The 14597-nt window shown below is 35.5% G+C and overlaps 1 protein-coding gene across 2 annotated transcripts in view; it reads right to left on the reverse strand.

The window, feature by feature from the left end:
- Nucleotides 1–14597, reverse strand: part of LOC107699358 (protein FAM107B) — a 31759-nt gene that overhangs the window by 9712 nt on the left and 7450 nt on the right. The window contains exon 2 of one of the 2 annotated variants that reach the window (XM_016500597.1): nt 4980–5040. In XM_016500597.1, the coding sequence (XP_016356083.1) occupies nt 4980–5040 (61 nt within the window). Of the gene's footprint in view, nt 1–3553; nt 3760–4979; nt 5041–14597 lie in introns of those variants that run through there. The other variant, XM_016500596.1, reaches the window with a different exon arrangement.

Raw genomic sequence — 14597 nt, forward strand, 5'->3', positions numbered from 1 at the left:
GGGGGGTGGGGGGGAGGGGTGGGTCCCATGAAGAAACAAGCTTATATAATACATATAAATATAAAACCATTATATATAAAAACCATTACACCTATGGAACGAACCCATAAAACATGGAAGCCAGTGTTTATGTTTGTTTATGTTTATGCTTAACCCAAGAAACCACCTAGCAATGTGCTGCTCAGCACAGTAACCCACAATACATTGTGGCAGTGAACTTTGTAGGAAAATCTAGGTAGAAATACAACTGTACTTAACATTGTTATTTTCCCTTTCCCTTGATGTGGCTCTTTGAAAGATAAAACATATTTTGACATATGGAAATGCTATATTCATCAGAAAAATAAAGATCAAGGAAATCTGTCACAGTCCACAGACCATGTTTATAAGCAGGGTGCGAACTACAGGGGAGCTCGGCTCCCCTTAATAAGACATGGGCTCCCCTGAAAATGTGATTTGTGAAATTTTGGGGGGTCTCAAAAAATATTGACAATGAACAAGTGGGCTCCCCCAAAGTCCACGGTATAGTTCGAAAACTGTTTATAAGGATAATGAATCCATGATCACTGGTTGGACAGAGATTGCGTCGTAACAAGCGGGTCTGACAGTTTATATATTGTCTTTGAAGATATAAAATAATAAAATGTAATATCAAATAGAAATATCTATATATTTTTTGCTAAAAAAAAACAACAACTAACAAACACACACACACACACACACACACACACACACACAATAATAATAATAATAAAACAATCAAAATAACTATGTTCATTTAAAAACAAGTCTTCATATCATAAGTGTGTCTGTGAAAATGAGAGCTAAATATATGTGGACACCAGGGTTAAAGTGTTTATTTAATGTTTGTGTGTGCAGAGTCTCTTTTAGTAAAGGCAAATGAATGTGTTGCAATGTCTGCTTGCTTTTAACTGAATAAACTGTGTGAGCATGTAGCCAACATGAATATTATGTGAAGGGAGAGTGTTGCATCATGGTTATGAAGTGTAATAGATTTTGTGTGCTAGTTCAGAGCTTACAGATAGAATTCAATATGAGATAAAAGTACTTACACATACACATACATACAAGTGTCACAGTACGTTTTGTATTGCTACACAATCTGGCGTTCAGGAAGACTGTCCTTGATCTCATTGATTAAAGATCAGTAACATGGTGAAGAGCAGCAGAGGGTGGACTGTGTCTGTTCTGAAAGTGAATATCCTTCTATTATGGGCATAATGTATTTATCAACATCCCCCACAAACCCAGGAGTTACACAGACAGGGATGTCATGGGTTTCTGCCGATCAGATCTGAGCCCATTTCCAAGAATTGCAGATTATAAACAGTGTACTTAATTCGATTCATTTGGTGTCTGTTTGTGTGGGGCTACAGCAGGTGTTTCCTTATATACTCAACATAACCGACAGTGATTCAGTAGGCCTATACATAGAAAGTATGCTAATATGCTTTGAGGGACAAGATATGACCCTTACAAGAAAGTACAGAACTATGCTTCAATGATGGTTTCAGATGGTAATGCTACACTTTAGTATGACAATTTGATGCATAATGGACCTAAAAATGTAGTATATTTATATTTATATTTATAGTTACAGTTGCCTTAAAAGGAAGTGATACTTAAGTCATGTTCAAAATATCAGGATTGCACTGCTATATATTTGAAAACATCAAAAGAAGTGGCAAATAAATTATACTTTAAGAACTTTTTTTATTATTATTTTTACTTGAATTATGAAGCCCCCTCGGAAAAAAACAAGAAAAAAAAACATTACTTTGCCATAGATAAATTACATTCATATGATCCAAATTAAAATTAAAATGTGTTTAATGTTTAAAACAAACAAACATAAACAAACAAATAAATAAATAAATAAATAATGGCACCTTTTTGAAAGGAAAACTCAAGCATGCTAACTTCATATTAGGTAGGGCAGTTTAGATTCCTCTGCAACACTGAATTATCCCATTGACTACCAGATATTCAGCATTACAAAGACCATTTTTGTTTATACAAAAATCCTCTGTTATATAAGAAGTTTGTTCCCAGAATGGATTGTATACAAACAGAATGCTGAAAGTTGTCATGGCGATGTCAGCATTCTCAGAGGATGCCCTGGGATCCCATTCTCCCATGACTGTGTGTGTATGTGTGGAGTGAAGTGCTATTTCCCATAATCCCCACTGAATGCTGGTCCTTGGCAAGCCATAACATTTAGACACAGCTCTCAGACAGGGGATTTGCATTATAAAGGTGCCCAGCAAGAAGCAAAACAGCAGTCTCTATGGGCAATAACACAATATAACCTATTTCAAGCAACTAAATGTAGTCTTGACGAATCAATAAAAAGAGTTTTTAACATGCAGTTTTGTAACTCTGTGTAACTAGGATCATTTTATTTTTTTCCTGTGCTAGCTAGCTATTTATTTATTTATTTATTGTCATTTTACTCATATTAGATGAATAGAATAGAATAGAATAGAATAGAAAATCAAGACTACAGACTTGAAAGGATAGTTTGCTCAAAAAAGAAAATTCAGAAAGAAAAAGAAAATATTTTTTCTTATGTCATTCCAGTCCTGCATGCATTTCATTATTCTGTAGAACACTTACAACTTAAACATTTTTTTTCCCCCAGAAGATCTTTTATGTTCCACAAAAGAATAATAATAACAATAATATATATATATATATATATATATATATTTCAAGTAAAATATGACAGAATATTAATTTTTGGTAACTATACATTTAAGATTTAATTCACAAAGAAACTGCTTAATAGACTTCCAAGACTTGTTGGTGAAAGGTGTGTTTGTTTAAAAGCTGGACATTCAGAGATGGATGATTTAAGATAACACAATTTGTGTTCAAATACACAAAGCAGGGTTTATTGGTGTCGATCATGGTCAGGCAGAAATACATTGCGGACCTTGTGCTTTTCGGCTAAAACAAATACACAGCAAGATACTGCTGGTAAAACATTACAAAAAACTAAATTGTGAAAGATGATCCTGCTTATCCTATGATACTGACACCTAAAATTGCTACATCTTTATCACCAGACGACAAAAGTGCATAAAGTAAATGACAAATGGTGACTTTCTAATGACTACCAAAGAGTTTTTGGAGTCAGTTGTCTCACTTTAGAGCAAAACACCATGAGTAACAAGTTGGGCACTATGCCCAGAGCAAGCATGGTTCCCTGTTTCTCACTCAACTGATTTGTTTAAGTGTCTTTTGTATCATTATTTTGCCTTCTTAGTTTGTCTTGTATTTGCTACAGCAACTTCTTTTCAAAAAACATTATACATCTGTAAATACTACACTGTCACTAAGTTATTACATTGCAATAATACAATGTGCACTACTGGAACTTGTTTAAATACAATTTAAATTAACTTATTCTACTATAAGAGTGAAAATGTTCTTATCATTGGTATTCTAATAAGTTTCACTGCATAACACAGCATCATAATATCAGCATCCTGTAATCTCAGCCGCAGTTGAGCAGTTGATTCTGTCTTACCTGACTTAACAAGCACATCTCTGGGTCTGCTGGGCTGGCCCTCAGGAGGATAAAAACTGTGTTCAACTCTCTGGTCCATTCTGCTGTTTCCTGTGTGTGCGTGTATGTGTGTGTAAGATATCCTACATGTTTATGTGAGGGCCATTTCTCCTGAGTTTCTGCTGTTCTTCACCCACATGCCTCCTCTCTCACAGTGTAAACAGTCATGTGACCACTGGGCATCAAAGCCACACCCCTCCTGCTCCTCCCAACTTTATTTTTCACATACACACTCTCTCTTCCTCAGGAGTCTGATAGGATTAGTGGAGGGCTTAATCCCTCTCTTTTGCTCTACTGCTAAATCTCACATTAACCATTGGACTACCAAGAAGCATTCATCCTTCACAAATTCATACATTGAGCAATTTAAAATAAGTACACATACAGAGAATCATCTTACAATCACACATTGTTCATGACTACATTAAAGATTACATACTGTATACAATAAAACAACATCTCTAGACATGATCATCATGTCAGGCTCATCATTCTTTACTCCGCAGAATTATTATGATTATTTTTTCCTCTGGAAATAGGGCTTCTATGGGTAATTGTTGGTTATATAAGACAAGAATGACACTATGACATGAACATATTATTAATTCATATTAGCAGTGTAACATTATTTAAAAAATTTATTTATTTATTTGTTTATTTATTTATCATAAAGTGTTACTACATAGTAAATCAGTATTTATTTATTTTTTATTTTTTTTGCAAAATGTAACTATATCATCACCAAGCTCTTATATAAAGTTGGATATATAAGTATGTCCAACTATATCTGCATAGATACAGTATACTTGTGTAGGTAGGGCGATATATACTATATAGCATATCTCAACTGCTTGATTGCTTGAATCGCAAAATGCAAACTATTGTATCACTCACCTCTAATCTGCTAAATTCAACTATAAGGCATAATGATATTAAGATATTCTATAACATAATCATGATTTTCTGTAAAGCTGCTTTGAAACAATTAGTATTGTGAAAAGCGCTATACAAGTAAATTTGACTTGATCGCTGCTCTACTGTATATTAATACAGCAAGTTTGATGTTTCCTGCCAAACAACTAAACTTTGCATTCCTTTAAGCCATTATCTATTAAAAAACATAATATTTTTAAAGTGATGAACATTTCATTTTGAGTCTTTTTAGGGTCAGTGGCACATGACAAATTTAAAAGCCTTTATCATTATTTTATGTCAGGAAGCATGGCAGGAACTTCGGAAGTCTTTTTCACCCAGTCATGACGTGTCAAAAAACAAGGTTAAAGACATTCGGATGGAACAGAAGGAACCTTGGCAACATTGCATTGTTCCTCTGCAGGGCTGTTGGGCGGCTTTCATTGTTCTCAAGGATGTGTAAGTGTAGACTTACCCCCTCCATTCAGGTGCTTTTCGTTTTTCACACTCTGCTGCTTAATGTTGTATGCCTTCTGCTGTGTGAGAGAAAGACAGAGAGAATACAGAGAAAAAAAGAGGCTTATCAGCTTACAAATATTCACACCAATCTCATCAATCACATCATTACTGACTCTCAGTCTGCTCGCACTTTTCTCCAATTGATTTAGGATGTATTATGAGAGTCTTCAGTGGTCATGAATGCTGGAAAGGTGGAGGCACATTAAATATGCTTCTGTCACTGTAACATGAAGCCAGCTGTTCCATTTCTTGCTGTGCAATGCTTGCAAGGAGAAGCATTCTATGCTCTATAAAATGAAGGCAGAATCTTAGGGTGAGCAAAGAAACTTCTTCCTTGTTAACTACTATATACTTACATTTAAATTAATCACCTGGCACAATGTACTTAAAAACAAATACCTGCATGTAGTTACAACTGTAATTAATTTCTGTAATTACATTTATAATTACACTGTTGACTCATCCCTTACAACATAACCATTTTTGGGATACATCAAGTTTTCTGTGTTCTTTAGATCAGCATATTAGCTTCCAAGTGTTCCGAGTGATCTTAAAGGGGTCATATGATGCGATTTCAATTTTTCCTTTCTCTTTGGAGTGTTACAAGCTCTTGGTGCATAGTTTTTGAATCATCGCTCCGGCCTGACAGGGCATTATCACAGTATGGTAAGGGGCGTAACATTTCCGTCACACGCTTGAGGTATTCGGCCAATCATAATGCACTGGATAGCTGGCCAATCACAGCACACTTTGCTTTTCAGACCGATGAGCTTTGTAAAAATCGACGCGTTTCAGAAAGGCGGGGCATAGAGGAGAAACAATAATGTACAGTATGTGGAAAATAATGTGTTTTTTTAACCTTAAACTGCATAAACACATTTCATTACACCAAATACACAAAATCATGTTATTTTTAGCAACATCATATGACCCCTTAAAACTTAGCAAGGTTCTCCTGTTGTATCATTCCATAAAACCGATTAACATCTTTTAAAACCATTTTCAAAGGGACAGTTCACTCAAAAATTACCCAACCCAAAAGACCTTTGATCGTCAAACACAAATTAAGACATTTTATATAACATTTCTGCCCCTCCAATTAAAAAAATCCATTCCACCAAAATTTTGATGCTTCGAAAAATTGATAAAAGACATTGTAAAAAAAAATTGTAAAGTGAATTTAACAGTTATTCCACATTTTCTGAAGAGACACTCTCTAAGTCTATATGTTGATCAATGTTTATTTGTAAATAAAAGCCTAAATTAAATCTGTTCTTTCAGTGGAGGGACAGATATTATTTCATTGAAATATCTTCATTGTGTTTCAAAGATAAACATAAGTCTTGTGGGTTTGAACAACATAAGGGTGAGTAAATGATGACAAAATTTTAATTTTTGCATGAACAATAGTATAAATGCATTGAGTTTTGATTTGAAAATTTCTATTAGCAACACAATTTAAAGGTGCTTTCCCATATCTCCACATAATCACTGCTTTCAAGTCAAACAGTTTTCATATCTAACCCCAGTATTTACACTCAGTGTGCATGAAACCACTCAAATGTAAAAGTTTGGAGATTCAGCACTGGGAGCACAAAACATCTCTTCTATTAAGTGGACCTCACATCACCCAGCTTTTCTACAGCCTGCAGTTACAAATTAATGCCTGAGGATTCTGGCTCTTTTCTGAGCTATATTCAAAGCAGACCACTCCGGCTGAATGAATGGATATTGTTGCTGCAGTTGCTAGGAGAGGCCTGCTCAGGCTTGGTGTCTTCACAAGAGCCTCACTGTCTCATCGTTCACAGTAAATACATGGAAGCCTGAGGAAGGAATACATCTCTTTAATTTCAGCCTTACACACACCTCTTACAACCTAGAAGGAAAATCCTGTGTGTGCAATAATTGATGTTAACTGTTCCTTACACACCCTTTGCAAACAAAACCAACAGGGGATTTTTGTTCACCTGCACAAATATGAATGTAATTTTCCTCTGAATGAGCCCTCAGGCCTGACATAAAAAGGAAGCTTTATTGAGATGTAATTAATTTGCTTGTATTTAAAGGGGATTTGTTTCCTCTCATTGGGAGAGGGGTTTTAAATAGTATTATAATCAACAAAGACTTACTTAGAGGCTGAGAGATCCAAAGCCTCCTCAAGTAACAATGGAATCAGGTTGAAATATGCTTATGCTCACTAAGAGTCAATCCATATTTGGAGCAGCGTTTCGTGAATGGTAGAGTGGTGTTTAATAGTATGAAGGAGATCTGAATTGGATTTATTCAGCACTGAATGCTCTCCCTTAATTATGGAATGGCCCTTAGTCCATTAAGCTGTGGAACTGGGCTTCATATATCTTGATTCTGTAGTGAAATGTTTCTTAAGCCAGTCAATGTGTCAGTGTGCCTGTGATTATTCAGACAATACAGGCAGAAATAAACCAATTAAATGCCAAACAAAACACAACATCTCTAGAAGCGTGAATGAACAAAACAGCACATGCAGTAGTATATAGAATAGGACATTATAGGAGTGAGGATATGGTAATGATTAGAATAATTTGAATGCTATAGAAATGGAAGTCCCACCTTTCATCTAAATCACCAACCACCTTTTAGATAGGAACACCGCCCAATAGTTTACAGTCTACCCAGTGGGCAATTGATGTTGAAAAGACATTAAAATGACATCAGACTGATGTCAAAAACTCGACATGACGTTGATTTGATGTAAACAGAATGTTAAACACATTGGCCTACATATACATTATACCAATTTCAGTGTGGGAGTAACTTCCTATTTTCATCCAGTTACCACTGGAAGAAGCTGCCGTCCAAACTGAATTTAAAATGACGTTACAGCATCTTAATCAAGTCTTGACTAATATATGACATCAAATTGATGTCAAGGTGCCCGCTGGGTGTGTTAGCTGGACCAGTGAACTTGTCTGACGTAAATGTACACTGTACAGAATAGTACAATATACTGTAGAATTAATATTAAAGTATGTTCAGATTTACATTTACATTTACATTTAGTCATTTAGCATATGCTTTTATCCAAAGCACTTACAAATGAGGACAATAGAAGCAATCAAACCAGCAAAAGAGCAAGTCGTCTCTTGAAGATGGTTAAGGACTCAGCTGCTTGGATTGAATATTTCTTTCATTCACTCAAAATCCAGTCACTAGTCAGGTGGCTACACAGCATTTGAGCACTGGATTTACAAAAATCATTTCAGGTTTAAAAAGTATTTCAACATTGTGTCAGACTCTGTTCTGTGTTTTGTGTGTTTTGCTCCCCATGTGTTTCCATGCCCTTATTTGTTTTTCCTGTTCCTGCTCCCTAATTGTTTCCAATTTGTTTCCAGGTGTGTCTCATCTTCCCCTGATTGAGTTGTATTCTTAAGGAGTGTTTTGTTCTAAGTTCTTTGTCTGGTATTGTTCGTCCTTGTGCTGCGTGTATGCCTGCCTGCCTGCCTGCCTGCCCTGTATTTCCTGGAAGTAGAAGATTAAAGACTGTGTTTTGAGTTTACTCCTGTGTCTCCTCGTTCCTCCACAGTAGCCGATGTTTGACACATTGCACCAACTACTGATGAACACAATTTTATTTGAATTATCACTCAGTAGGCTATTTAAGCATGTACTGCTATGTCTTTGGAAGTCTTTTATCTTTCATACGCTTTAAAATGCACAAATTCTCATTTAACATTTCTTATTTACATGTAATGCAGACATTCCTAAACTTTTTTTTTTTGTCATCTGAACATCTTTCACCTAATATATTTACGTGAAGTACCCATTAAATGTAATTTTTTTATGTATTTATTTATTTTATTTTATTTTAATAATTATGTATCATTTGCAGGTTCATGGTTCTCTGACGTTGGTTAATGGTCACATGACATGCACACAAACAAATACAATATTTCTTTTTAGTGAGTGTTTTATTTTGATTGATTTTATTTTAAAATCATTAAATTTTAATTTTTTATGATTTAATTATTAGCTTTTCATTAAACTCACAAACCCCCTGCAGTTCCTTACGAACACCAGTTTAAGAAACCATGACATTATGTAAGGTTTAATACACTTCATGTTGTTAATAACAATGAATTGAATATATTCTATTGCTCTTTGTATTTATTTATATCAATATGGTACAATAGTTTCCTTTTTAAATCAATGTGATGAACAAGTTAGGTCAAAAGTCATCTAAAAGTAATGAAACAGTATAGTCTGATTATGTAAAATGTGCAATGTAATATTACATTACAACATTACTAACTACATTTTTACTTTACTTGTACCGTAAATTTGATTGGACATTTTTAAAGTGAATAACATAATGAAGCATATTATGGGTAAGTTTATATATGGTATAGTACTATAGTTTCACCCAGTGCAATATAATGTAGTAATAGAGAGAAGAACAACAAGCTCTCTGAAATCAAAGTTGTCCTCTCGTCTATCACAAGGGACAGAATATAGGCCAAAGCCAAAGCAATCTGGCATCGCTAAACCTTGAGGAGAGCCAAGCGTGGCCTCCTCTAGAATGCACCATTGTCCTCCAAGATGGGCTGGATGCCACGGCGCCTCACCTGTAGTGTCCAGTTACTGGACGAAGTGATCGTTTGACCTTTCTGCTTGTGGCCCGTTCTGATCTCTCATGTTTTATTTACACTGTTCAGAACGCACCCCTGTACCAATGTACTGGAAAGTGATATTGCATCCTCACGCATAAGTCACAAACAAAAAGGTTGTTTTTAATAGATTTTGGCCCTGTTTTGCCGGTCTGGTTTCAAGCTGAGGGTTCTCAGGTTTCCTAGACAACACAAACAATTAGCAGAGGCCACGGAGGGGAGAGGCAGCCTGCTAATTATCCACGGAACCTACTAGAGAACATGGGCATGGATCAACGCTCCAGTCTTCTGCAGGGACCTGTTGCGGCACCCGGACAAAAACTGAAATGTTTTAATGTTTTATCATTCTGATTACTACATGTGACACAGTTCTGCAGATTTCAGTGGTTTGTTCCATTGCCTGGGCCTGAATCTGAATCTAAATGTTGCAATGAAACAGACATTTCAGGATCCCTAAAGGATTAGTTAAACATTTTCCCTTCCACTAATGGTCATTATGTGTTTTATTAGCAGCTAAGACCTGGTAAACTACACAAGCTCAGAGTCCATCTTCTGGTTTCCTGCTGAGATGAAAGTAGGTGGAAATGGTAATAAATCTTGGGCTGCTTGGGGCCATTCTATTAAATAAGTGTACATGTGTGTAGTAAAGTGTGTGCACAACTGCACATATAACTAGAATACGCTCATTCGTGTGCAAACCAACATCAATGCCACTCGCTCATCACAGTCATAACTCATAACAACCCAGAGCATGTTTGAAAATAACCATTCTAAAGTAGCAGTTCAGCAACTGACTTTTTCAATTAGTGAGATCGACGAGTAAGTCATTTTTTTAGCTGCAATAATTTTAGAGTGGGTACCTAAAAAGGAACAAATTAGAGATGCAGGTTATCAGTTAAGACTGTTGTTGGACTTTTAAAACATTTGCAGAGTATTTGCTTCTCTAAACTCATCTGTGAGTAAAAAACTCTTTCATACAAATTTGTTGAAAAGGACCATTTTGAAAAGGAGTTAATTTTTGTAGCTTTGCACATCCTTAATCCAGGCTACAGCATTTGACTGTAAATCACAGTGAATATTAGCATTAGATCAACAGCTGTTAATACAGCCTGCTCATCTGTGGATTTAGAACGGATTTTTTCTCTCACTTGATCATCAGGCGTGGTGATTTCTTGGCCACATATATGTGAAATATGCATCACTGACATACAGCATGTAACGGGAATAAAAGTTTTGCCCTTCAGCCATTTATAAAGTTAGGACCTTATGTATTCAAACCTTATATGTTGGCCTTATGTTGTTACACAAAATTGTTTTATAGTAGACAACAGTTTTTAAATACGATCAAGTCTTTTTCCAGTATATCATTTGGGCTGATTGTGCCACCTGGTGGGGAACACAATCCTACAAGTAAAGCAGTACACATCCTCACATGCTCAGTTTATGTCATGCCATAAATCCATTACGTTAATGATATATATATATATATATATATATATATATATATAACCTGCACTGTGTGTCATCAAATATTTTTGGAGAAATATATCTTATTTCATACACCAAAAACAAATCAGCTGATAGCTATTTAATAGCTGTGCTATTTAAGTTCTCAATGAGTCACAACTGTTTCAATTACAAATTACAAATCTCTAGGGATTTTATTAAAGGGAAGTGTTTAATTCATTAATGGTTGATCAGCTGCAGTGGGACATATGTAAGACTCCCATAGAAGATTAGGGCTAATATTAAAGGTCAAAGCGAAAATAATGAAAGTGAAACCTGATTTGTGGTCGAATAGTTAGAGACGTATCTGAATCTAATAAGGCACACATGCTTATTATCAGCATGAAGTATGACAAATTTAATAGCAATACCTTATAACACAGTTTTAATTTTAAATACATTTCTGACTGCAATAATAAAGTCATAAAATCACATGCAAAGTTATTTTCATCAAAAATCAAGTTCATAAACCAGATGTTGTAGAGATCTAGCAATTTCTCATATTTCATGTAAACAATGTTACACAAAATTAAATTGTCCTAGCTTTCTTTTTAAGCTCTCGTTCTTATTAATTTATTTTAGTTTTTGGTGCTCATTCATGTGTCATATTCCCCCTTCTTCTTATTTCCTGTCAAATTAAACAACTTGCAGTTCCTGTGACCTACTGAATCCCTCCGGTTTAATGGGACGACAAAAATAATTCTCAGGTTTTATGATGAGTGGTGAACCTTGTCCCTCACTTTTTTTTCTTATTTGTAAAAAATCCTTAATTTGACCTAGTTTAACGGACACGTTGAAAGCAGAGAAGAACAGAATCTGTGATCAATGGATTCTATTGTATGAATCATGCTTTTTATAAGAATTTTTTTACAAAAAATAATTATTGGTTATTCATACTGTTCATACTGATTTTTACATTTCATAAATAGCGAAGATTAAGGCTAATTTAGTCAAACAAAATGTCTAGTGTAAAAGGAAACATCCAAGCAGTCATTCTGTAACTTCAACATTCCAGAGTCTCAGATTAACCTCTATCTCTACCTTCAGCCCACAATTTAGCCTTCAAATTGAAGTGTTGTTTCTTATTTCAGAGAGTTTTTTTTCTCTGTTAATGGAGTGAAATGAGACCCGTTCTAATGCTGAAAGAGGGAGACAGTGAGAGAGAGAAGGAGAAAGGGATTTCTGCTTTAAGAGTCCTGCTTAAAGTCTATTGATCAGAGACTCATTTGTTGCCCAGGCTGAAGTGCACCGTGGACAGGCTCAGTTACTCGTCTCCAGGGTTCTTATACATTCTGGTGTCTGGACCCATCTTACTTTGAATCTGACCCACTTTTTCTCATACACATTCAATGTCTGACATCAGCCAACCAGAAGCTAAGTCTAACTCTGTATAATTTCAGCATAGTTAACCATTTAGGATCCATCTTTCATAACGAAATCAATAGAGATGTTCAAATGAAAACACAAATTTAATAAAATTAACATTAAATGAAGCAAAAAGCTCATGTTAATGCTTTCCTTTATTAATGAAAACTCATTTTGGGAGTATAATAGCCTAATACGATAAATAACCACAGTGTCACACACATTTAGGAAAAATAAATAAATAAAATGCTACAGAATTTCATTTATCACAAAACATTTAAATCTGTCCTGTAGCAAAGCATGCTGAACAATAATATTTAAGAAACATGTCATATATTAATATATAATGTAGCATAATATAATAATTTGTATATATTAGTTATTGTAAAATCAACCCAGTGTAACTTAAAGATGCACTATGTACGATTCTAAGACTACGCTCATATCAGCAGCCTACAAAAAGTAATATGTAAAGTGGGTCACCTCAGGGTGGCCGCCATGTTGAGATCACATGACCTGCCTCTCTTTTATTTGTGGAATAAATGAATCAAGGGTGACAAATACACCATTTCTACAATGGCAGTGGCAACTGAAAACCTTTGTACTTTTGTGATTCATCCACACCACTAGATGTCAGTCCAACATCACCACATGCAAGCAGAAATTACATTTAAAAAAAATCACCTTTAAAATATAAGACTACATCAGTCTGTTGATTATAAAAAAAGTAAATAACACTTTAAATGCATCAGAGATCGGTGCTGTCTCCGATGACCTTTCTATGAATCGGGAACTGCCCATGTAGAACATAAACACCTGTTCAGCCCCAGTTCAATTCCTTCCCAGAGCGAGTAATTATTTTTAGCTCGACTCTTGGATCATTTAGAAAGGATTTTGTCTGATTGGTCTAATCTTCCTCAATAGGTCTCTGGCACAGGAGGCATTAGCACAACTTGACATCCCATTTAGCAGTAGGGCAATCACATGCAAGTGCTCTGCTCAGGAGTTGGCTGCTGTAGCTGCATTAGTCCTGATCCTAGATCAGCTTTGTTGTTATTTATTATAATTTAGGAGCAGATATGCTCATCCAGTATACATCGTATTTGTTGTATACCGCATGTTTTGGCAAATTAAATAGGTAAACCAAGTATTCCATGCATAAATACACATACATTTGCACAGACAGAAATGTTTGGGCTAGTAGTGTGGTAGTATGCTATTACAAACACTGCCAAGGTTAGCAAAGATTTAATTGTCTTGGATAGAAACCAGTCTTTCCATATTCACTCGTGAGTGAGTGAGCTTTGTGCAGGTGCGTCTCATCTCACCCATGCATGAAATGCCACAGCGGAGACGCACGCTCCAGTGGAATAAAGCTTGTAACAGGATGAACATGGAAAAAAGTTTTAATGAATGAGTTTTAATGAGTTAACCAGACACAACAAAGCAGAGCATGGCACTGCATTAGGTTGTATTAATAATCACAAATGTTTGCATGATTTCCCTTACAGTTAGGCCTCAGTTCATCAGCCGATTTGAAAAAGTGAAAGAGGGGTCTTGTGATGTGAGGGTCTATAACTGCAGGGTCCAGTCGATGTATTCAGCTCATGCCAAGTGGCCCGGAAGCTGGCAGAGAGGATGAAATTACAGCTCTGACAAGCTGACATTTTCAGCTCTTTTACTGAGCACTGCTTTCTGTGCTGCACCTTAGACAGCACTGAAGAACTCACATTCCAATAACTGCTGGACTATTGAAACAACAATCTGCTCAAGGGGTGTTGCCGTTCTCATTTTACTTCAAATATAAGTTTTAAGGTAGGATATGATCCACCACATTGAACAGAATGAGGTGGACGGGAACCTTAAAATAAGTCTATATTTTGAGCAATTACAAGATGCTGAATTGGTCTGGCACCAGTTTGCATGTGGGACTTTTATTTGTCCTGGATAGCAATTTGCATGGTCATTGGTAGACTTTTACTTGTGAACCTTGAGGACATTTAGACAATAAACTTCTTAATCTGAATCTGTCAGTTTATTATTATTATTATTATTATTAT

Source organism: Sinocyclocheilus anshuiensis, unplaced genomic scaffold (assembly GCF_001515605.1).
Source record: "Sinocyclocheilus anshuiensis isolate Anshui unplaced genomic scaffold, SAMN03320099.WGS_v1.1 scaffold42, whole genome shotgun sequence".
Classification (NCBI taxonomy): Eukaryota; Metazoa; Chordata; class Actinopteri; order Cypriniformes; family Cyprinidae; genus Sinocyclocheilus; species Sinocyclocheilus anshuiensis.